The sequence below is a fragment of the Phyllobates terribilis genome, unplaced genomic scaffold (assembly GCF_046119375.1).
Source record: "Phyllobates terribilis strain yellow unplaced genomic scaffold, ASM4611937v1 Scaffold_5__5_contigs__length_657084704, whole genome shotgun sequence".
NCBI lineage: Eukaryota > Metazoa > Chordata > Amphibia > Anura > Dendrobatidae > Phyllobates > Phyllobates terribilis.
This window is the reverse complement of record NW_027362765.1, coordinates 23,830,083-23,854,960: the sequence shown is the minus strand read 5'-3', so window position 1 is coordinate 23,854,960 and position 24,878 is coordinate 23,830,083. Positions and strand designations below refer to the sequence as shown.

General features: G+C 43.6%; 1 protein-coding gene across 1 annotated transcript; it reads right to left on the bottom strand.

Moving 5' to 3' along the window:
- Positions 1-15,877, bottom strand: LOC141271807 (gastrula zinc finger protein XlCGF66.1-like). Its single transcript, XM_073681978.1, has 7 exons — positions 15,793-15,877; positions 4,744-4,891; positions 4,435-4,614; positions 4,228-4,351; positions 4,061-4,158; positions 3,772-3,862; positions 1-2,086 (listed from the first exon to the last, which is right to left on the bottom strand). Exons 2-7 carry the CDS (start codon positions 4,816-4,818, stop codon positions 1,335-1,337), a joined length of 1,320 nt encoding a protein of 439 aa, XP_073538079.1. The 5' UTR covers positions 4,819-4,891; positions 15,793-15,877; the 3' UTR covers positions 1-1,334.
- Between the last annotated feature and the right edge of the window lie 9,001 nt (positions 15,878-24,878).

Genomic DNA, 24,878 nt, shown 5'->3' with positions numbered 1-24,878 from the left:
GGCATATTTTTAAAAGTACTGGACAACCCCTTTAAAGTTCCGCGACCGAGCAGCCTGGGGATTCCTCCAGCCTGCAAATGACAGCCGATCGCAGGGCGCTGATGGGCTGCTATGACAGCTGTGGGGCAACCCCAGTACCTGTTATGTATTTTCTCCTGAGGCATCCAGCTTGTGGCTAGGCGTCAAAGGAGACTGTCATTTTTACAATTTACTGCAATACTCTGATATTGCTATATATAGTACAAATGATCGCAGTTTCAAGTCCCCTATGGAGACTGAAAAATATAAGTGAAATGTAAAAACAAGCATTATAAATATATTAAAAAATATTAAAATCATCCCCCTTTGCCCCAGATAAATGAAAAGGAAAAAAAAAAGATATACATGGTATCACAGTGTCCATAAAAGTTCGTTCTATCATCATAATGAACCTGATTGGTAAATACTGTAAAGAGGTAAAAAGTAATCGAAATGCCAGAATTATGTTTTTTTGGTCACCACAACATTGCAAAAAAGTGATCAAAGAGTTTTATCTACATGAAAAACAAACCTTCACACAGCTCCGTTGACTGAAAAATAAAAAAAGTTATGGCCATTAAAAAATTGTGACACAAAGAACATATTTATCTAAAATAGTTAAAAAAAAAAAAAAGCTATATGTTTGATATCATCTGAATCGTACTGACATGGAATTGTCAGATCTGACATGTTATACTCACAGAGCAAATGACGCCCAAAAAATAAGACCCAAAAACCAATGGCGGAAATGCTGGGTTCTTTTTTCAACGCACTTGAATTTTTTTGCCATTTAACCTATTGTAAAATGAATGGAGTCATTCAAAACTACAACTTGTCCTGCCAAAAACAAGCCCTCATGTGTTTATCAGCGAAAAAATATAACAAGTTACCTCTATTTAAAAAAGAAGGGGAAAGAACGAGAAAAAAAAAAGTGTCTGTGTGGTTAAAGGCAACACTATTAACCTGCAGATATGGGGTTAATTTGCAGGTTAATAGTGTTCTGAAGTTGTGCATCCACTGCACTGAGATCCCGGCTGCCGGGAAGAAATTAACTTTATTCCTCTCGGCAGCCTCGTACTTTATTAAATGTGACAAGCTTTGTATAGGATGGTTGCTTCAGCTGTCTTGATCGTGGATACCAGTGGTTCTCTGTGAAGAATGTCTGATGCGGTAGAAGAAAGGGTTGTTGGACAACCCCTTTAAGATATAGTTATACTATATGTATGAAGGTAAAATTTTCTATATACATAGCGAAATGAAGGTGTAATATTTAGATTACATTTGCTTATCAATACAGGATTTATATTGCTAAATGACTACTGTCCTGTGTGAGATAACTGATGTCTATCAAAATGTGATTTGTATATAAAACATTTCCCACATTCCAAACATGAATATGGCTTCTCCCCTGTGTGAGCTTTCTGGTGTCTGAAAAAATTTGATCTCTCTCTAAAACATTTCCCACATTCTGAGCAAGAAAATGGCTTCTCCCCTGTGTGAATTCTGTAATGTCTAACAAGATGTGATTTTCCTATAAAACATTTCCCACATTCTGGACATGAAAAAGGCTTCTCCCCTGCGTGATTTCTCTTATGTAGAATAAGATTTGATTTCTCTGTAAAACATTTCCCACATTCAGAACACGAGTATCGCTTTTCCCCTGTGTGAGTCCTCTCATGTGTAACAAGATTTGATTTCTGCTGAAAACATTTCCCACATTCTGAACATGAGAATGGCTTCTCCCCTGTGTGACTTCTCTCATGTCTAACAAAACTGGATTTTTGGTTAAAACACGCTCCACATATTGAGCAGGAAAATGGCTTTTCACTTGCACCAGTTCTTTGATGTTTAATATCACTTCTGGTGCTTAAATTTTGCTCAAGAGTCTGTGATGAATCACAAGATGGGACATGTTGAAAAGTACCAGATGATAATTCTCTGCTATGAAAAGCAGGTGACGTATCTGAGATAATGTCATACTCTTTGTAAGTATCTGCTGTGATACCACGATCATCTGAGCTAAAATCTGAAATTACCATATATCCCTCTGACCTTCTGGTATATTCATCTGCCAAAAGAAAAAAGAAAATATTAAGTTTCTATAGAAATCGTAGTAAAATTCAAATCGTCAACTGAGTGAGACAGTGGTGGCAATAGTGGTTTGAGAAGCAGGTAATAATTGATTGTGAGGTTAGGCCACCAGGTAGTGCTCTTATACAGTGTCCATTTTAGGACATGATCAGATATCAAAATCAAACATCAGAATGATGTTAGTTTCAGGCTAAATACCCTGTCTGAGAACTGATTTTGACAAGTGACTGACATCTGGCTTTTTTTAAAGGGACTTTTAGAATATCACGTATGGAGAGCATCAGGAGCTCTCAATACGTGACATGGCGTCTGCTCTCAAGTCCAGCCAATTTTGCGTTCAAAAAGTCACACTTCCCTTCTGAACCCTGCCGTGCGCCCAAACAGTGTATTTTCCCAACATGTGGGGTATCGATGTACTTAGGAGAAATTGCACAAAAGTTTTTGGGGTCCATTTTCTCCTCTTACCGTTGTGGGGAAAAAAAATTTGGGGCCAATACATCATTTTGTGGAAAAAGTTTGATTTTTTTTATTTTCACGGCTCCATGTTATAAACTTCTTTGAAGCACCTGGGGGTTCAGGGTGCTCACCAAACATCTACATGAGTTCCCTGAGTGGTCTAGTTTCCAAAATGGTGTCACTTGTGGGGGGTTTCCACTATTTAGGCACATCAGGGGCTCTCCAAAGGCAACATGGCGTCCGTTAATTATTCAAGCAAATTTTAAATTCAAGAAGTCAAATGGCGCTCCTTCCCTTCCGAACCCTGCCATGCGCCCAAACAGTGGTTTGCCTCCACATATGGGGTATCGGCTTACTCAGGAGGAATTGCACAACAAATTTTGGGGTCCATTTTTTCCAGATACCCTTGCGAAAATAAAAAAATTGGGGTCTAAAGTAACATTTTTGTGAAAAAAGTTAAATGTTCATTTTTTTTCCCACATTCCAAAAATTCCTATGAAGCACCTGAAGGGTAAATAAACTTCTTGAATGTGGTTTTGAGCATCTTGAGGGTGTCACTTTTGGATATTTTCTGTCATGTAGATCACTCAAAGTCACTTCAAATGTGATGTGGTTCCTAAAAAATGGTTTAGTAAATTTTGTTGGAAAAATGAGAAATCGCTGATCAAAGTTTAACATTTATAACTTCCTAACAAAAAAAAAATTTTGGTTCCAAAATTGTGCTGATGTAAAGTAGACATGTGGGAAATGTTATTTATTAACTATTTTGTGTGACATATCTCTCTGATTTAAGGGCATAAAAATTCAAATTTTGAAAATTGAGAAATTTTCCAAATTTTCACCAAATTTCCGATTTTTTCACAAATAAAAGCAAGTCATATCAAAGAAATTTTACCACTATCATGAAGTACAATATGTCACGAAAAAACAATCTCAGAATCAGGGGGATCCGTTAAAGAGTTCCAGAGTAATTACCTCATAAAGTGACAGTGGTCAGAATTGTAAAAATTTGCCCGGCCATTATCGTGCAAACCACCCTCGGGGGTAAAGGGGTTAATTTTCAGCTTGGACACAAAGGCTCAACTCAAGACACATCAAAGAGATCAATTCAGCCTTTCAGCATCTTTGCGGATTCATACAGTATTAAATACAACACATAATTGTACCAGCCAATGACTGAGTAGAATTTATTGGGTTACTACTCACCTGTGCGGTTATCTGTAGGAATCTCCACTTCACACCGCTCATAACCCCTCACATATGTCTCTGTAGTATTATTATGGGTCAGACCTTCACCCTGAAACAAATATTGTAAAAGTCACAGACAGATGGAGAAGTCACAGCTATGATCTGCTCTAATCCTGCCAGCTCCACCGTTCTCATTACACAAGTATAAAACATATAATACTGGTGGAGGAAACAAGACTGAGCACAAGACCTTCACAGCCATCTACACATCATAGGGGAGATCTCATGACACCTTCTCTCCATCTACCTGATCATCCTGAGGAACACTGGGATTTTCTTGTTTACAGTCCGGTGGAAGAAGAGGACGGTGACATCCCTCTGGTGTTGTCCTGTTACTGGATAGATCTGGAGGAAACACATACAGTGACTGAATTCATTCTTTACATACAGATAATTATAGGCCGTGTGTATTACCTGGTGATGTGAGGGGTTGGGGAACCTCCATCATGACGTCCTTGTACAGATCCTGGTGTCCTTCTAAAAACTCCCACTCCTCCATGGAGAAATAGACGGTGACGTCCTGACACCTTATAGGAACCTGACACATACAATGATACAGTCAACCCCCCGATCCCTTCATAGAAATACTGTATAATGTCCCAGCATTCCCAGCAGTGTCACCTCTCCAGTCAGCAGCTCAATCATCTTGTAGGCGAGTTCTAGGATCTTCTGGTTATTGATGTCCTCATGCATCAGGGGGCGAGGTGTAGGCCCCGTGATTGGGCTCAGAGGTCTTCCCCATCCCTCAGACACAGGCGCCTGACAGCGCTCTCTAGAGGACTTCTTCACTATTGTATAATCCTGATTATGGAGAGACCCATTAATAAATCTCACTACAGACAATTCCAGAGTCCTCACCTCTCCAGTTCTGTCCATCTGTTATTCCCATAGATAAGAATGATGTAATGTGACGTCATCAGAATCTCTCACCTCTCCAGTAAGCCGGAGGAGGATCTCTAGGGTGAGGTGTAATATCCTCTCCATCTTGTCCCTTTCCCTGCTCATCTTTGATGGGTCAAATCAGGAAAATTCTCTAATATAGAAGATTTCCACTGAGGGGATCCAATATTGTAGGGACCTGAATGGGGATGTAACATCATAAAGAATAAAGTACAAAGGATGTCATCTATATGTGGACATCATCTACATACCAGCATGGACACTGTAACCAATGTTGTAGTAGTGGTAATGTAAGTATGCACTGAATGGGAGTCTTAGAAATGAAGAATACTGTTCATTAGATTGGGACTTTCCACATTACTTGCCGATTGTGCACATGTGCCTGAAGGTATCAGAAAATGTGACATCACCTGCCCTGCTCACCTTCGGATATGGAACTCAGCAGAGCAGGATTAACCCTTTAATGAGTTCACAATCCTAGCCCCATGCCATGCTGCACTTCTTTTACCCACCCAACAAGCTTAACATCACATGGAACCATCGAGACTTCTGCATAATGCACCAGAAGATACAACATATATCTGGGTCATATTGTATCTTCATCCTTTACCCTATTTGTACTACACCACATACAGTAACAAGCAGTTTCTTCCTCCTTCCCTTAGAGCCTGCGGTCTGAGTACATGTTCCATAGAATAATCTTTTCCATAAAGCTCATTCATCGACATTGAAATTGGCATTTTAAGCTTCAGACATGGTATAACTACAAATAAATGCTCAGAGCGATAAATCACATACAACTCCCAAATGAATGAATCGGCAGCTATACATATGCAGCTACCTCTAAATTGCAGGCAGTATGTGATGAACTTCCATACTAGAGATAGATGCATGTCCTAGTTATGGGACTAACATATGTCAGACAGTTATAGCATGTCCATTGGATGTGCTATTATTGTTCCAAATGGGACAACCCCTTTAAAGGCAAACATTTGCTACCTTAACAGGCTTGGGTTAGGGCAAGTTAAGAAAGTGATCAGTTTATGGTCATTGGTGACCTTAACCTGGAAAGATGTTTAGTGGGGAGGTCTCACCTATGAAGGGGGTGTGATGATGAGAAAAAGACTGATGTCATGGGAAGGTAGAGCGATAGTGATGAGTATATGAGGGAAGACTGTGCTGGGGTCAGATAGATTGTAACAAAGATTACCACTAGATATGAGCGAGCACTAAAATGCTTGGGTGCTCGTTTTGAGTAACGAGTATAATGGGAGTCAATGGGAAATTCAAGCATTTTTCCGGCAGATCCTACAAGGAGGTCTGGGGGCAGTGAAAATGTTCAAATGAATGGAAAAACTGCTGAATGGAAGGAGAACAGCATGGGGAAGACCCCTGGAAGCATCTCAGACTCCCTGATCACTGCTGCAGACAATGCTGTCACACTTTTACTCCACTTTAAGGACTGACAATAAAACGTTCCAAATCAATGAGAAATTGCAGTGTACAGAAAAAAAAAAGTTAGGAAACATTTTTTCCTGTATAAGAATTTGTATACAAGGTAAAATTCTTAAACTTATAATTTAAGTAAATCAAAATTTATTTTTTATGAAAAAAATAGGAAATTTCAGTGTAATTTATGAAGGAAAAAAGAACTGACAATACTTAGAGACTCAGAAACAACCTGTATTAGACATAAAGGAGAGACTCATACACACTGTTCAAATTGTCATGTAATGGTACTCCTAGACTCATAAAGGCTATGCACTAATTGCAAATCCTGCCAAAAATTACCAACAGGGTCATCCATACACCCTTGAATGCACCAAATGTAGTGCCTCATTCAAATATTATGAACAAAGTGTAGTTCTGGTACTCCTACACTCATAAAGGCTTTGCACAAAGCACAAAGCCAGTAAAAAATTCTTAGGAGGGTAATACAGTAATCCTCTTCACGTATCCGCTTCTTCTTCTCCTTCTTCGTCAGGCTGGGGGGAGTGCCTCCACCTGCTTCCTGGACCCCGATTCCCAGGTGTCTGGGCTGTAAGTGACCCGGCTTCGGGTAGTGCTGAAGCCTCCGACATGTAGAAATGGATGACAGCTCCCTGTGTCACCTGCACCATCGCCTGCTCCAGCATATGAGGTCGGGAACCCCAAGGATAGTACTATATCTCCGGGGTGGTAGTGTCGATTCTCAATTCGCCTGATTCGCCTTGAAGAATCTCTCCCAGGCCCGTTCATTTCTCAAGAAGGGTTCATCCTGCTCCCTTCCTTCTGGCATCACACACCACATACCAGCTATGTTAACCCTCCATTTTGAGGAACGTGACCCTGGTTTCAGCCGTCAGCTATTGCTCCCTTCGTTGAACGAGATGTGATGATGGGTCCCAAACTCTTCAATGCACCACCTTCTCTGCTGCTAGTCATACATTATGACCTTCCCCCAGGATGCAAACTGTTGGTACCTTGTAGCTAGCGTGCCTGCTAGCATTTCTCCAGCCCTGCCTGGTTCTGGCTCGCCTACTTATCGCTTCCGACCAACCTTGGCCTCACAGTCCGCTCACTAGTTGATTGTTCCTTGCTCTCCTGTCTGCAGTCCAAAGCAGTGAAGGCTGCAGCCTGGGTTTATAGGAAAAGAAAATCCCGGCACTCACGTGTTGATAATTAGTTGGTTTATTCCACAACTCACAAAAGACGTTTCAGCCTGTCCAAGGCTTTTTTCAATTGAAAAAAGCCTTGGACAGGCTGAAACGTCTTTTGTGAGTTGTGGAATAAACCAACTAATTATCAACACGTGAGTGCCGGGATTTTCTTTTCCTATAGACATTGTTTTCCACGTGCACCACCCTAGCTATACGGAGTGCCGACTATTCCTTCTTTATGCAGCCTGGGTTTAGGCCTTGGCAGTTGTGGTAAAGCGGCCGCTTCCGGACCACAGGCTCCCGCTGTCGCGCCAGCTTAGTCTGGCTCTGATATTCCTCCAGTTGCTCCCTTGGGAATCTCACGGGATTTAGCCAATTTTGTTGCCATGGATCCCAATAAGTACGTTACACTGTATGGCTTACTAATTCGATGCCGAAAAATTTTGGAATGTTATATACCAATGAAACGTACCACAGAACACGTTATTGTTACAGGTCCAGATGGTGGAACCACTGGTACAAGGAGGGACCAGAGGGGCGTAACTAAGTGCCACTCTGGGACCGACCTCGTGTGAGAGCAGGTGACTGATAGCTGATAGCTGAAGCGGACTGGCAAAACAGATGGGCAGACAGATGTGCACGGCTGGTAGGCAGGCGGACGGAGCTGACGGATGGACAGGCTCGGCTGGCAGATAGGCAGGCTGGTGGACAGCACTGGGACCTGAGGGCTGGAGAGAGTGTTAACACACAAACTACAACACTGCACAGGCATCTCCATTTTGGAGGAGGTGCCTAAAATATCAGCTGTCCTCTGGCCATTGGCCAGGGACATATTAGGACAGCGCATGCGGCCCCCTTAAGAAGCAAGGAGCGCGTGAGCCCTAAGCACAGTGCCCGGGGATCTGTGCGCGGTGCGCGCACCCCAGGCACACACAGACAGGTGAGCAGAGGATGCCGGAACAGAGCCGCGGAAGTAGCTCCGGCCCTGCAGAGACGCCGGCGCTCCAGTTATACTGTATGGATGAGCAATATAATACCGAAAAAATTTTGATCAATTTTTTTGAGGGTTATAGATCACAAAAATGTACCCCAAAACACGGAATAGTGTAAGGGTGAGCAATAGAATAGTGATAAAGTTTTTGAACAAGGTTTTTAGAGGGTTATATATCAACAAAATATACTCCAGACTATGAAGTAGTCTATGAATGAGCAATATATTAATGTTAACATTTTAAACAATTTTTTTGAGGGTTAGATACAGTTATATGAAAAAGTTTGGGCACCCCTATTAATCTTAAGCTTAATGTTTTATAAAAATTGGTGTTTTTGCAACAGCTATTTCAGTTTGATATATGTAATAACTGTTGGACACAGTAATGTTTCTGCCTTGAAATGAGGTTTATTGTACTAACAGAAAATGTTCAATCTGCATTCAAACAAAATTTGACAGGTGCATAAGTATGGGCACCTCACCAGAAAAGTGACATTAATATTTAGTAGATCCTCCTTTTGCAAAAATAACAGCCTCTAGTCGCTTCCTGTAGCTTTTAATGAGTTCCTGGATCCTGGATGAAGGTATTTTTGACCATTCCTCTTTACAAAACAATTCCAGTTCAGTTGAGTTTGATGGTCGCCGAGCATGGACAGCCCTCTTCAAATGATCCCACAGATGTTCAATGATATTCAGGTCTGGGGACTGGGATGGCCATTCCAGAACATTGTAATTGTTCCTCTGCATGAATGCCTGAGTAGATTTGGAGCGGTGTTTTGGATCATTGTCTTGCTGAAAGATCCATCCCCTGCGTAACTTCAACTTTATCACTGATTCTTGAACATTATTGTCAAGAATCTGCTGATACTGAGTGGAATCCATGCATCCCTCAACTTTAACAAGATTCCTGGTGCCGGCATTGGCCACACAGCCCCAAAGCATGATGGAACCTCCACCAAATTTTACTGTGGGTAGCAAGTGTTTTTCTTGGAATGCTGTGTTTTTTTGCCGCCATGCACAACGCCTTTTTGTATGACCAAACAACTCAATCTTGGTTTCATCAGTCCACAGGACCTTCTTCCAAAAAGAAATTGGCTTCTCCAAATGTGCTTTTGCATACCTCAGCCGACTCTGTTTGTGGCGTGCTTGCAGAAATGGCTTCTTTCGCATCACTCTCCCATACAGCTTCTCCTTGTGCAAAGTGCGTTGTATAGTTGACCGATGCACAGTGACACCATCTGCAGCAAGTTGATGCTGCAGCTCTCTGGAGGTGGTCTGAGGATTGTCCTTGACTGATCTCACCATTCTTCTTCTCTGCCTTTCAGATGTTTTTCTTGGCCTGCCACTTCTGGCCTTAACAAGAACTGTCCCTGTGTTCTTCCATTTCCTTACTATGTTCCTCACAGTGGAAACTGACAGGTTAAATCTCTGAGACAGCTTTTTGTATCCTTCCCCTGAACAACTATGTTGAATAATCTTTGTTTTCAGATCATTTGACAGTTGTTTTGAGGAGCCCATGATGCCACTCTTCAGAGGAGATTCAAACAGGAGAACAACTTGCAAGTGGCCACTTTAAGTAGCTTTTCTCATGACTGCATACACCTGGCTATGAAGTTCAAAGCTCAATGAGGTTACAAAACAAAAAAAAGTGCTTTAGTAAGTCAGTAAAAAGTAGGTAGGAGTATTTAAAACAAGAAAATGATAAGGGTGCCCATACTTATGCACCTGTCAAATTTTGTTTGAATGCAGATTGCACATTTTCTGTTAGTACATTAAACATCATTTCAAGGCAGAAACATTACTGTGTCCAAGAGTTATTACATATATCAAACTGAAATAGCTGTTGCAAAAACACCAATTTTAAGAAAACATTAAGCTTAAGATTAATAGGGGTGCCCAAACTTTTTCATATAACTGTACCAGCGAAATGTACTCCAGACCACAGAATAGTCTATAGGTGACCAATATAATAACGATAAAGTTTTGAACACGTTTTTTGTTGGGACATACATACACATACATACACACACACACACACACACACACACACACACACACACACACACACAGACAGACAGACAGACAGACAGACCAAAAGTTTGGACACACCTTCTCATTTAAAGATTTTTCTGTATTTTCCTGACAATGAAAATTGTACATTCACACTGAAGGCATCAAAACTATGAATTAACATATGTCGAATTATATACTTAACAAAAAAGTGTGAAACAACTGAAAATATGTCTTATATTCTAGGTTCTTCAAAGTAGCCACCTTTTGCTTTGATGACTGCTTTGCACACTCTTGGCATTCTCTTGATGAGCTTCAAGAGGCAGTCGCTAGCGTTGTCTGATGGGAATTTTTTCAACACAATTTCAACATTGGCCTTCTGGTATAGTACCATTTTAGAAGACCTCTCCACCTCAGGAAGAAGAGATGCAAAGTTCTCTTTGTAGGGTGTATCTAGCAGGGTGAACAACCAGTACTCTTTTTTGACCAAAATCAATGTAATGCGAGAGTCATCAGAAAAGCAGCGGTACATAAAGTCTGTCATATGTACCTAGGTCCCTACAGACAACATTTCCCTGTTTCCACAATGATGACGACTCTCCATCTCCTCCTCAATGAAGTTTGTGTGAGTAATAGCCTCTGTTGCGATAGCCACCAGCTATTGTTGTTCCTCCTCCTCCACACTGTTACCAAATCCACTCTGTGCAGATGAGATGAGGCTGGGCTGGGTATAATCTCTCTGTCTTATGTCTTCCTCCATCTCCACATGGTCCGCATGCATAGCTTCATGTTTAATTGTGAGCAGTGACTGTCTAAGTAGGCACAGAAGCGGGATTGTTGCGCTGTCTATGGCATCATCGCTGCTCACGATCTTTGTACAGTCCTCAAAGTCTTGGAGAACTACACAAATGTCAGACATCCATCCCCACTCTTCAGTTGTTATGTGCGGAGGCTGACCAGAATACCGACAGGTGTATTGGAGCTCAACAACTGGCCTCTGCTGCTCACAAAGCCTTGCCAGCATGTGCAGTGCAGAGTTCCAGAGCATGGGCATGTCGCATTTTGGCCTGTGCGTAGGTGACTGGGAACTTTCTCTTTTGTTCCAATGCCTGGAATAGGGACAGCTGAACACTGTGCTGGGACAAGGATTTGGAGGTGCCTGATGATGGTGCCTCAGAATATGCAAGGACAGGTGCAGGGCGTGAGGCATCTGTGCCAGTGTCATGGACAGGGGATCGGGAAGCACCTAGCACAGGGGAAGAGGCAGTGGTGTCACCCGCTGGCACCAATCGTGGACCCAGGCGTTCGGCCTTGTCGGGTGCTTAGATAACATGTGCCTGATTCATGCTGGTGGTGGTTAGGCTCTTAGTGGTCAGGCCCTTGCTGAACTTGGCAAGGCACAGGTTTCAAATGGCCATTTTGTTAGTCTCAGAACTCTCTTTAAAAAAGTCCCAGACTGGGGAACACCTTACTCTTTGACAGAGAAATTCACGAGTATCGGTGCTCTGCGTAACAGTTTTCCGACTTCTCCCTCTGGTCACCTCACTGCCTCTTCCTGTCTGTTTTGGTGCTACCGATCTCTCGCCCTCAGCGCTGCTGTCCTCGCTTTGCATGCCAGCTTCCCACGTTGGGTCAGTGACTTGGTCATCTACCACCGCACCCTGATCCTCCTGACTTCATGACTTAACAACAACAAGACTTAGCTGCAGCTGTGTTTCATGACTTATGAGGGCTTGGATTTTGAGGGACCAGTTGTACTTTTGAATGACACCATTCATTTTACCACGTAATGTACTGGAAACCGGGAAAAAAAATTCCAAATGGGGATAAATTGTGAAAAAACGCAATTCTGACATGGTATTTTGGGAATTGCTTTTACGGTGTACATTTTGTGGTAAAAATATCCTTGAAATATGATTCTGTTCATCAGTACTATTACGGCGATACCAAACATGTCCAGTTTTTTATTATTATTTCAGCGGTGAAAAAACTAAATTAGAAGCTTGCAAATAAATTTTTTTTGGCATTGTGTCGTCATTTTCCAACACCCACAATGTTTTCATTTTTTTGTAGATGGAATTGTGTGATGAGTTGTTTTTTCTGGGGCGAGACAACTTTTTATACCATTTTGGGATAGATACGACATTTTGATCGCTTGATACAGCAATTTTGCAGTGGCCAAAAAAAAAGTAATTTTGGAGATCTTGAATTTTTTTTTTTTTTTACAGTGTTTACAGATCGGGTTAATTGTTTTTACATTTTGAGAAATCGGATTTCTCTGAAAGCAGCAATACCACATACAGTGAAGGAAATTATTATTTGATCCCTTGCTGTTTTTGTCAGTTTGCCCACTATATAAATTAGATACATTTATTTGCATTTTGCAATGAGAAATAGGTATTTGATCCCCTACAAACCATTATGCGTTCTGGCTCCTACAGACCAGTTAGACGCTCCTAATCATCTCGTTACCTGCATTAAAGACAGCTGTCTTACATAGTCACCTGTATAAAAGACTCCTGTCCACAGACTCAATTAATCAGTCAGACTCTAACCTCTACAACATGGGCAAGACCAAAGAGTTTTCTAAGGGCGTGTGCAGACGATACAGAGCCGCTGCGGGTTTGAAGCTGCAGACTTATTCAGCGTCAAACCTGCAGCGGCCAGCTGTTACAGCATAGTGGATGGGATTTGTACAAATTCCATGTCCACTATGCGCCTCTGTGCAGACGCGGAAACTGACATGCGCCGCGTCTTTCCAGACCGCAGCATGTCAATTTCTCCTGTTGGTCCGCATGCAGACTTTCCACATAGACCTAATCGCTATGGGGAAAGTCCGTAGGTTTAAAAAAAGAAAGAAAAAACAGCGGAGTTCATTTGCATATCCACGCGCGGCTCCCCCGCAGCGTCGGGGCCGCAGGCTGGTTGACACGTCTGCACATACCCTAAGGTTGTCAGGGACAAAATCATAGACCTGCTCAAAGCTGGAATGGGCTACAAAACCATAAGTAAGACACTGGGTGAGAAGGAGACAACTGTTGGTGCAATAGTAAGAAAATGGAAGAAATACAAAATGACTGTCAATCGACATCGATCTGGGGCACCATGCAAAATCTCACCTTGTGGGGTATCCTTGATCATGAGAAAGGTGAGAGACCAGTCTAAAACTACACGGGGGGAACTTGTTAATGAGCTCAAGGCAGTTGGGACCACAGTCACCAAGAAAATCATTGGTAACACATTATGCAGCAAAGGTTTCAAATCCTGCAGAGCCCGCAAGGTCCCCCTGCTCAAGAAGGCACGTGTGCAGGCCCCTCAGAAGTTTGCCAATGAATACCTGGATGATTCTGTGTTATTGGGAGAAGGTGCTGAGGTCAGATGAGACAAAAATTGAGCTCTTTGGCATTAACTCAACTCGCCGTATTTGGAGGAAGAGAAATGCTGCCTACGAGCCAAAGAACACCGTCCCCACTGTCAAGCATGGAGGCGGAAATATTATGTTTTGGGGGTGTTTCTCTGCTAAGGGCACAGAACTACTTCACCGCATCAATGGGAGAATGGATGGAGCCATGTACCGTAAAATCCTGAGTGACAACCTCCTTTCCTCCGCCAGGACATTGAAAATGGGTCGTGGCTGGGTCTTCCAGCATGACAATGACCCAAAACATACAGCTAATGCAACAAAGGAGTGGCACAAAAAGAAGTGCATTAAGGTCATGGAGTGGCCTAGCCAGTCTCCAGACCTTAAGGCCCCGTCACACTAAGCGAGATCGTTGCAGAGTCACAAGTTCTGTAACAAAACAGCGACCTCAGTAGCAATCTCGCTATGTGTAACACGTAGCAGCAACCAGGCCCCTGCTGTGAGATCGCTGGTTGTGTCGGAATGGCCTGGACCTTTTTTTGATCGTTGAGGTCCCACTGGGTAGCATGCATCAGTGCGTTTGACACCTTACCAATGACACATAGGCGTGCATTTGCGTTGCATCGTTATACAGGTCGCCGTATCGTTGCTGTGTCGTTGGGAACATCTGACTGTTTGACATCTTACCAGCGACCACACAGCGACGCAGCAACGATCCCTGCCAGGTCGTATCGTTGACGGGATCGCTGTAGCGTCGCTTAGTGTGACGGTACCTTTAATCCTATAGAAAACTTATGGAGGAAGTTGAAGCTCCGAGTTGCCAAGCGACAGCCTCAAAATCTTAATGATTTAGAGATGATCTGCAAAAGAGGAGTGGACCAAATACCTCATCATCAACTACAAAAAACGTCTGACTGCTGTGTTTGCCAACAAGGGTTTTGCCAACAAGTTTTAAGTGTTATTTGCCAGAGGGTTCAAATACTTATTTCTCACTGCAAAATGCAAATAAATTTATCTAATTTATACAATGTGATTTTCTTAATTTTTTGGGGGATATTCTATCTCTCAATGTTAAAATTAACCTACCCTTAAAATTATAGACTGCTCATGTCTTTGTCAGTGGGCAAACTTACAAAATCAGCAAGGGATCAAATAATTATTTCCTTCACTGTATGTGTATTTTTTTTAATATCTTTATTTTGTACTTGTTAGTCCCTTAGGGGACTTGAAGCTAAAATCATGTGATCTCTTGTGTTATATACAGCAATGCCACAGTGTTGCAGTATATAGCAAAAATCATGCTCTCCTTTTTAAGCCTCGCCACAGGTAGGGCTTCAAAGGAGCTCTGTAATGACAGGCGGGGAGGTGGCTCCTCAGCAGACCCCCGGCTGCCATAGCAAGTGCACATGGAATGACGCACCCCTCTGTGCCAGCGTGTGTTAAATGTCACTGTCAGAGATTGACAGAGGCCCTTAACCGGTTAATAATCATGGGCGGAGCTCAGCTCCACCAGCTTCTGGCTGTAACACACAGCCATCAGCTGCCAGGTATGGGTTGAGCTCATCCCGTGAACCCGCGCCATACATCCGCTTCTGACTTGCGCCGTACATGTATGGCAGATGTCGTGAAGGAGTTAAATAGTATTAATTGACCACTAGGAGCCCAATGTAACAGCCGGGATCAGAGATAAATCCAATCTCAGCTGATTAACCTCTTAGGAGGCGACACAGAAGGAGGAGCTGCTTCTACCGCCCCATCCGGCAACAACATGGAAGAACGAGAAGACGAGGGCCGAACAAAGCTACGATAGTACAATTCTATTGAAAATATCAGTCATACAGCAAATGACAACATAAAATACAAAAAAACATGATATAATAAGCTCCGTCTCCTGGAATTATTTCACCAAAATGCTTCTATTACATCATACAGCTCACACCACAGATACCGCCGCTCACACATCTCCATCACAGGGAAAGGAAGAGATCTGCCTCCTGGTGTGACAACTCAAAGAAAACCATTCTGAAAGGGTTAATAATACAGATGACATGTCCCAGCTATGGGGTCTCTCCACATACCTCCACCTGCAGAGCCGCCACCACATATATGGCTGCTCTGTGCGCACAGGACCTGTGATGAGGTCACAGGAGGGGAGGAGTCAGGGGTCACATGATCAGGGGCCTCAGTGGATGCAGGACTCTGCTGTGCTGGTTGTCATGGTGCTGGATGAGGGGAAGTTTATGTGTGGGGTCAGGAGGGGTTTACAGTGTGGATGTAGCAGAGCCGCGTGTGTACGGAGCAGAGCCGCGTGTGTACGAGGTGTACGGAGCGGAGCCGCGCGTGTACGAGGTGTACGGAGCGGAGCCGCGTGTGTACGAGGTGTACGGAGCGGAGCCGCGTGTGTACGAGGTGTACGGAGCAGAGCTGTGTGTGTACGAGGTGTACGGAGCAGAGCCGTGTGTGTACGAGGTGTACGGAGCAGAGCCGCGTGTACGAGGTGTACGGAGCAGAGCCGCGTGTGTACGAGGTGTACGGAGCTGAGCCGCGTGTGTACGAGGTGTACGGAGCGGAGCCGTGTGTGTACGAGGTGTACGGAGCGGAGCCGGGTGTGTACGAGGTGTACGGAGCGGAGTCGCGTGTGTACGAGGTGTACGGAGCAGAGCCGCGTGTGTACGAGGTGTACGGAGCGGAGCCGCGTGTGTACGAGGTGTACGGAGCGGAGCCGCGTGTGTACGAGGTGTACGGAGCGGAGCCGCGTGTGTACGAGGCGTACGGAGCGGAGCCGCGCGTGTACGAGGCGTACGGAGCAGAGCCGCGCGTGTACGAGGTGTACGGAGCGGAGCCGGGGGTGTACGAGGCGTGCGGAGCCGCGCGTGTACGAGGCGTACGGAGCCGCGCGTGTACGAGGCGTACGGAGCGGAGCCGCGCGTGTACGAGGTGTACGGAGAGGAGCCGCGCGTGTACGAGGCGTACGGAGCGGAGCCGCGCGTGTACGAGGCGTACGGAGCGGAGCCGCGCGCGTACGGAGCGGAGCCGCTCGTGTACGAGACGTGTGGAGCGGAGCCGCGCGTGTACGAGGCGTGCGGAGCGGAGCCGCGCGTGTACGAGGCGTACGGAGCAGAGCCGCGCGTGTACGAGGCGTACGGAGCAGAGCCGCATGTGTACGAGGTGTACGGAGCAGAGCCGCGCGTGTACGAGGTGTACGGAGCGGAGCCGCTCGTGTACGAGACGTGCGGAGCGGAGCCGTGTGTGTACGAGGTGTACGGAGCGGAGCCGCGCGTGTACGAGGCGTACGGAGCGGAGCCACGTGTGTACGAGGTGTGCGGAGCCGTGGATGTATGACATGTACGGTGGAGTTGTGTGTTTATGAGGTGTACGGAGCGGAGCCGCGTGTGTACGACATGTATGGTGGAGTCATGTGTGAACGAGGTGTATGGAGCGGAGCCGCGTGTGTATGAGGTGTGCGGAGCCGTGTATGTATGACATATATGGTTGAGTCGTGTGTGTATGATGTGTACGGAGCGGAGCTGCATGTGTACGAGGTGTACAGAGCAGAGCCGTGTGTACGAGGTGTACGGTGGAGTCGTGTGTGTATGAGGTGTACGGAGCGGAGCCGCATGTGTACGAGGTGTAAGGAGCCGTGTATGTATGACATGTATGGTGGAGTCGTGTGTGAACGAGGTGTATGGAGCGTAGCCGAGGGTGTATGAGGTGTGCGGAGCCGTGTATGTATGACATGTACGGTGAAGTCGTGTGTGTATGAGGTGTACGGAGCTTAGCCGCGTGTGTACGACATGTATGGAGCAGTCGTGTGTGAACGAGGTGTATGGAGTGGAGCCGTGTATGTATGACATGTACGGTGGAGTCGTGTGTGTATGAGGTGTACGGAGCGGAGCCGCATGTGTACGACCTTTAATTGTATTTTTTTATGAACTCATATAACCTTAGTTCACGCCTGCTCTTCCAGTATGAATCCACCTTTTTTTTTTTCAAAATAGTCACTATTTTTTTCAGCCATAACAAAATCTTTTCCACTAAATAATTTGATCAATTTGCCCTTTTTTTTTCAAAAAAATGTTTTATGGCTTCATAAACATCTTCCTTTGGTTTAATCAGGTTTTGGCTGTAGAAAGAAGCACCACAAAAAAGCAACACGTTAACATAGCCTTACTCTGTTTCCATTACATCTCTGCTCCATTACTTTGTCCTCATTACAGCTCTGCCCAATCACAGCTTTGTCCCATTACTCTGTCCCCATCACAGCTCCGCTCCATTACTGTCCCCATGAGAGGTCTGCTCCAATACTCTGTCCCCATAACAGCTCTGCTCCATTACTCTGTCCCCTTCACAACTCTTCCCCATTCCTCCGTCTTCATCACAGTTCTGCCCCATTCTGTCCTAATATCAGCTCCGCTTCCCATCGAGCTCTGCCCTATTACTCTGATCCCATCACAGCTCTACCTCATGAAAGCTATCATAACTTTGCACCTCGTGTAATTGCTCCCTCAGTCTCATACACCTAAAATAATCACTAAGGCTGCTTGCACACTATGCGTTTTTCAAGCGTTTTTGCAGCGGAATTTCCGCAGCGAAAACGCTTGGTAATACGTGCCCCATGGTCCCCAATGATAATCCGCATGTGCTCTACACATGCTGCGGAGATTTCCACTGTGGATTATCATTGCGGAAAAATACGCACCATGTCCATTAATTTTGCGGAACGCAGCATAATTGCCGCCATTGACTTGCATTGAAACGCATATTATCCGTGTCAGCACATTTGCACATACGGATATTATGTGATTCAATGTGCGGATGGTACCCAGGTTTGGAGAAGAGGAAACTCTCATCCAGACCCAGGTACCGTGGTACCTGTAAAAAAAATAAAATAATAAAAAATAAAGATTATACTTACCTTCCCATGGCCCCCAGTGTTTTCTCCGCTACATCTAGTCTGTTGTATCGGTTGCGGTGGTGTGAGGACCTGCCATAACGTCATTTAGTCATGTGACAGGTCACGCGACCACTGACGTCGGCGGTCACGTGACCTGTCACATGACTCAATGACGTCATCGCAGATCCTTTCACACCACCGCGACCCATACAACAGACCAGACGGAGCGGAGAAAACACCGGGGGCCATCGGAAGGTGAGTATAATCTTTATTTTTTACCATTCTTATTCTTTTTTTTAACTATTACTTGGTCACACTATATAAACCCATGCCGGTTGCATGGATTTATATAGTGTGACCAAGTTGTCAAGCACTTTCCAAGTGATGCTAAAATCGCTTGGAAAAGAGCTTGATAACCCGCATGCGGAAATGCATGCAAAAATGCTTGACAAATGCTTCTACCTGGCAGGGAAAACGCATGTAAAATCTGCATGCGTTTTTCCTGCCAGGGAGAAGCGGAAAAAATATGCAGCATTTCTGCATGGTGGGCACTTAGCCTAACAATTTACATGAGAAACTGAATAAGACTTCTCCACTGGTGGCGCTCCTCCCACTTCTCTGACTGCCTACACTGCTCTGTGATATAGTCCCTCAGAGAGGCATGGCAACAGTTTTAAAGTGAGGAAGACACAGAGGGGTGGGATGGAATATAGGCATGGCTATTTATTATGCATTGCTTATATAATGCCATCATATTCCACAGCGCTTTACAGATATCATCACTGTCCCCATTGGGGCTCACAATCTAAATTCCTTATCAGTATGTCTTTGGAGTGTGGGAGGAAACCGGAGAGCCCAGAGGAAACTCACGCAAACACCGGGAGAACATACAAACTCCTTGCAGATGTTGTACTTGGTGGGATTTGACCTCAGGACCCCATTGCTGTAAGGCTGCTGTGCTAACCACTGAGCCACCGTGCTGCTCATAGGGATCCATGATCACTCTTCATTTACATCTGCAGGACTAGCCAGCACGTGACTGTAATTGACCAGACTAGGTGACGCTGCAGCAAGGAACGCTTATAGCAAGAGAATGAAAAAAGGTACAGTAATAAAATTTATAAAATTTGCATATTCTGAAGCGTTCCTTCAAAGGCCCCATAGTGCAGCCAACATATTGTATGTTACAGGAGACACAGATGATAAGGTATCCTCTGGCCTATTCCCAAGCAGCAGGGGGTTTATTCAGCAGCTCCTTCTAGCACTCCTGGCCTGATCTAGTTCAGTTCTTGTCTAATTTCCTGAAATGTGCTTTCTCTTATTGTCACTCTTGTGTTCTGACCGGGCTTGCTTACCCGTTCATCCAGTTTTCTCCGCTCTTGACCTCTTCTACTTATATTGAACCCGAGCCGCCTGTCCTGACCTCATATTTGTCTTTGTCCACCTGTACCTCGTACCTGTGTCTCTGACCCTCCGGTCAGCTGCTGTAGATCCAGGGACTGCCCTGGAATGGTACCTGGTGCCTACCGGTGGCCAAGCCTATTCTCACCTCAGAGGCTCTAGTGAATAGCCGGTAGTCGCTTAGTTACGTTCCTCCAGGGTAAGCCCGGCCTGTGGCAAAGTGGGTTCACACCCACCAGCGTTACAAGATGTGACAAAATGGGAATAAAACAGTACAGTATATACACTTAGATAAAATAAAAAGAATAAACAGAAGAAATGTACTAAACCTGATGTGATGGAATGGATCTGACTCTTATGAAGGTGAGCTCTTTGTTTTTGGAAATGGTACAGAACTACAGCGAACTGTATCTCCCAGGACTGACAATGATTATAATTATAAAAGAAAGATGAAAGGTGTCAGTAGTTCCGCACTCCTCCACTGCACTGTTCCAGGGGCAGCAGGGTGTGTCTGCTCTGACATTATAGCTAATTTGGTGTCTTCAGCAGCCCTCTCTCACGCTCAATATATGAGTTGTGCATGATACAACCCCGCAAGGTAAGCATATTTCACTTAATTTATTTTGTTTACCTGGATAACAGCACTATTACGCCCCCATTCTCATCTCTCTGTAGAATGATTATAATTAGGCATTTGTTTTTATTAATACAAGTAAAGCTCCCATACCTCCTCTTTGGTAACCTATAACAGGGCTTTTCATGGGATGTGGCTAGGTCTCTAGAAAAGTATGGGATCCCCAACTTTCAGGATATCTTTACCCTTGGAGACGCAGCTCAGCGAGACAGTCTGCGACTGGGGAGAGGAGAGCAGTAACCGCAGTAAGTAGGGTGGCGCTTACCAACTGTGCAAGTCATCAACATGATACGCCCCCTCCTTTTTTGACCAGACCTTCGGAGGAAACTTTAGAGAATGGCAGGAGCGTGAATGTTCCCAGAGGGCTCCCAAGACCTCTCCTCGGGGCCAAAACACCCAGTCAACCAAATAGAAGGTTTTTCCCCTGGACCTTCTTGGAGTGCAAAATGTCCTTAACCTTGTCCAAAGTAACGGATGTAGGCGAAGGAGTATGGGCCTTGGAGGACTGATTTAGGATTACCGATTTCAAGAGCGAGGCATGAAATGCATTTGGGATCCGAAGATTGGGCGCCAGCTGAAGCTTATAGGTCACTGGGTTGGCCGAGGAAAGGCAGGGAGGGATTTTCGAAGACACATTTGGGCAGCTTGTCAAACAAATTGTTCTCCCGTAGACTCTGCAGAACCTGACGGATGTTCCTTCGATGGGTAGGTCAGGAGACAAAATCAGAATGTCGTCCAAATACACAGACACATAGAGGAGATCCTGGAAGATGTTGTTAATGAATTCCTGAAACAAGGCATGTGCGTTGCACCAGGGCTGTGGAGTCGCTAAGCCAAACCTCCGACTCCTCAATTTCCATGACAACGATTCCGACTCCCTCATACATGGCTCATGTTTAAGTGATACATTTACTATAGCACAGATTTATCTCAGCTAAAAGTCTAGACCCTTAGATCAGGAATAGGACAGACATTTATAGGACATTTCATAACTCTCAAATTCTTATGAAAAAAAATATTCGCCATAACCTGCATTGAACTACTGTACCGAATTTATTATATATTTTAGGAGTCAGTCCATATTCTACCGACTCCACCAAAATGGGCTCCGACTCAGACTCCACAGCCCTGCCTTGCACAGATCGAAGGGCATGACCATATACTCGCAGTGCCCATCACAGGTTTTAAAGATTGTTTTCCATTCGTCACACAAATCAAGTTGTAAGCCCCTCCAGATTCAATTTGGTGAAGATCTTAGCTCCACGGATTCTGTCACATAACCCCCTACCTTTGATTTCTGGGTTATTTGTTTTTTATATTGATTTTGTTAAGACCATGATAGTCTATACAGGGGCGTAAGGAACCATCCTTCTTAGTCACGATTTAGACTATGGCATCCGCAGGAGAAGAGGACTTACAAATGAATCCATTGGCTAAGTTCTCTTGGATGTACTCTGACATGGCCCAAGTCTCAGATACAGATAGAGGATACACCTGGCCCCGATATGGTGATTTACCAGGTAAAAGGTCAACGGGACAGTCATAAGATTTGTGGAGTAGTAATAAGGTAACACCAGCTCACCTGAGCAATGACGTCCTGAAGCAAGGTGCGATGAACCATTCGCAGTAGTTCCACAGCATAAAGAGAAAGGATTACCAGCTTCATGAATAGTTCAAAAAATAGGTTTCTTTATTGTGAAAAAAGCTCTTTAAAAACAGATTCCATAGTCACATAGTGTAGCCAGGGCAACGCGTTTCGAACTCTAAAGATGCGTTATTTGTCAAGACTGGCTTGCAAATGGCATACCCATGGTATATAAACCATTGTTCACCAATCACATACAAAATGGAAGTCACATGATGCATAAATTAGCATACAGAAATATAAAACCAATTTACAGAGTATATGCATAGTAAAAACAATCACATGACAAAGAAGAAATCACATATACATAGAAAAGTTACTCGCAGTAATGGAACAGTAGTTCCCTCCGTAAATTTAGTCTATTTGATTGGCCAGTGTTCAGATGATACATCCAAAAACGCTTCTCGATCAAGCAGGCGTCTCCTATTATCCCCGCCCCGAGGATCAAAGGTAAGTTTTTCAATGCCAAAGACCTGAAATGAGGATGTCTCTCTATTATGCTGCTCAATAAAATGTCTGGAGGCACAATAAATGTTGTGATTAGTGACATTAAAAATATCAGAAAGATGTTCTGCCACTCGCTGTTTTAGTTTTCTTATAGTGCATCCCACATATAACTGATCACAACTGGCACATCTTATGATGTAAACCACATAATTACTGTTGCAATTCAGATAGCTTTTTATATTGTGTGTTTCACTAGAATCAGCATTAGTGACGTTTTTAGTGATTTTTACATAGCGACAGATGCCGCATCTGGTGTAACCACACTTGTAAAACCCTTTACAATTAAGCCAGGTATGCCGTTTTTGTCAGTTATTTGGGCGACTAGATGCCAGTAGCCCCCCTATTGTTTGCGCTTTTTTTGCCACCACCAAAACTCCAGAATCAAGAATTTTAGATAATACAGTATCCTCATATAAAATAGGAAGATGTTTCAGTATTATATTTTTAATCAGTTGAAATTGTGAACTATATCTAAAGGAAATAACATTTCGATTTTTATGTGCTGTAATATCATTGCGATTAGTCCTTGCCCTAGACAGATCAATCAGATCCAGTCTATTTTTACTGTCCACAATTTTTTCTGCTCTCTTTAAAGACCAATCCTAGATTTCAATTTATTTTTACACCTGATGAATTCTTCATCCAATTTATTTGCATTGTTACAATTACGTTTGATTCTTGTCAGTTCCCCCACAGGTATAGCTTTTATGGTATGGCGCGGATGTCCGCTTTTGGCATGTAGAATGGTATTCCCAGATATGGGTTTGGAAAATGTGGAAGTAGTGATGGAACCATCAAGAATCTCCAAATTTAGATCAAGAAATGATATACACTTAGAATCAGAGGTGTAAGTGAAAGAAAGATTGAATTCATTGTTATTTAAATACTTGATGAATTCTGGTATGGCAGACACATCCCCACACCAAATAAAGATCAAATCATCGATGTATCTGCCATACCAGAAAACATCACGAGCCCATGGATTAGCGAAGGTGTACAATGCAACATATTCCCAATGGGACATTACCATATTTGCCAACGATGGGGAATAGCTAGATCCCATGGATACTCCTCTACATTGGAGATTAAATTCCTGATTGTACATAAAAAAATTATTAGTCATAAGATATTGTGTACAAGACAAAAGATAATTAAGTCCAAAGTATAATTACTATATTTATTAAGATGGAAATCCAATGCTTGCAGAGCAACATCATATGGTATACTTGTGTACAAAGACACTACATCACAACCCAACCATGTATACCCCTCCAACCATGTGATATTTGTTAATTGATCCAGAACGTCTCTTGAATCTTTGAGAAATCCTGCAGATCTCTGCACTAACGGTTGAAATAATGTATCCATCCAGTTACCAAGATGCTCTGTAACAGAATTAATGTTAGAAATGATTGGCCTCATTGGGGGGGGATTGATGCCCTTGTGTGTCTTGGGTAGACCAAATAAAAGTGGTAGCATGGGATGCTCAACAATGAGAAAGTCTTTTTGTTTAGCTGTAATAACCCCCAAAACAAAACCTTCGTTTATTATAGCATGGGTTGTTATTTTGTAATCTGTGGAGGGATTTGATGGAATTTTTGTGTAAGTAGATGTATAAGACAAAAGCTCCAGCATTTGGTTGTGATACATGTCTGCATCCATAACTACTACTAGTCCGCCTTTATCTGACATCTTAATAATGACATCCTCCATCCGTTTTAATTTCTGTAATGCCTTCATTTGTTTTTTGTTCAAATTACTTTTTGAGCTGTTATTTTCCACCTGCATATGGAGATTTTTTAATTCACGTTGAATAGTTTCCTGAAATTTATTCATTGCTCCCGTTTTCGATTGTATAGGATAAAAAAAAGGATTCCGTCCTGAAAAAAACTCTGCTGAATTGATGCTAGGTTGTGAAGAGCAGTTTTCCTTTTCCAAATCTTGAAGGTGTAGTAATGCTGATTGTTCCTGAAAATTTAAAGTCCGAAATTCATTGGTTATTTTGTCATGATCTATTTTGTTAGATGCAGATTCAGTCTCATCAAAAAAGTGTCTTTTTACCGTCAGGTTTCTTACAAATTTA

Bases quoted from the DNA above. Each gene is read 5' to 3' on its own strand.
- LOC141271807 (XM_073681978.1), bottom strand. From the start codon at position 4,818: ATGAGCAGGGAAAGGGACAAGATGGAGAGGATATTACACCTCACCCTA. The intron at 4,615-4,743 runs GTGAGAGATTCT...CTCCATAATCAG, and splicing joins TCCTCCGGCTTACTGGAGAG to GATTATACAATAGTGAAGAA. The intron at 2,087-3,771 runs GTGAGTAGTAAC...TTCTTTTGGCAG, and splicing joins TCCTACAGATAACCGCACAG to ATGAATATACCAGAAGGTCA.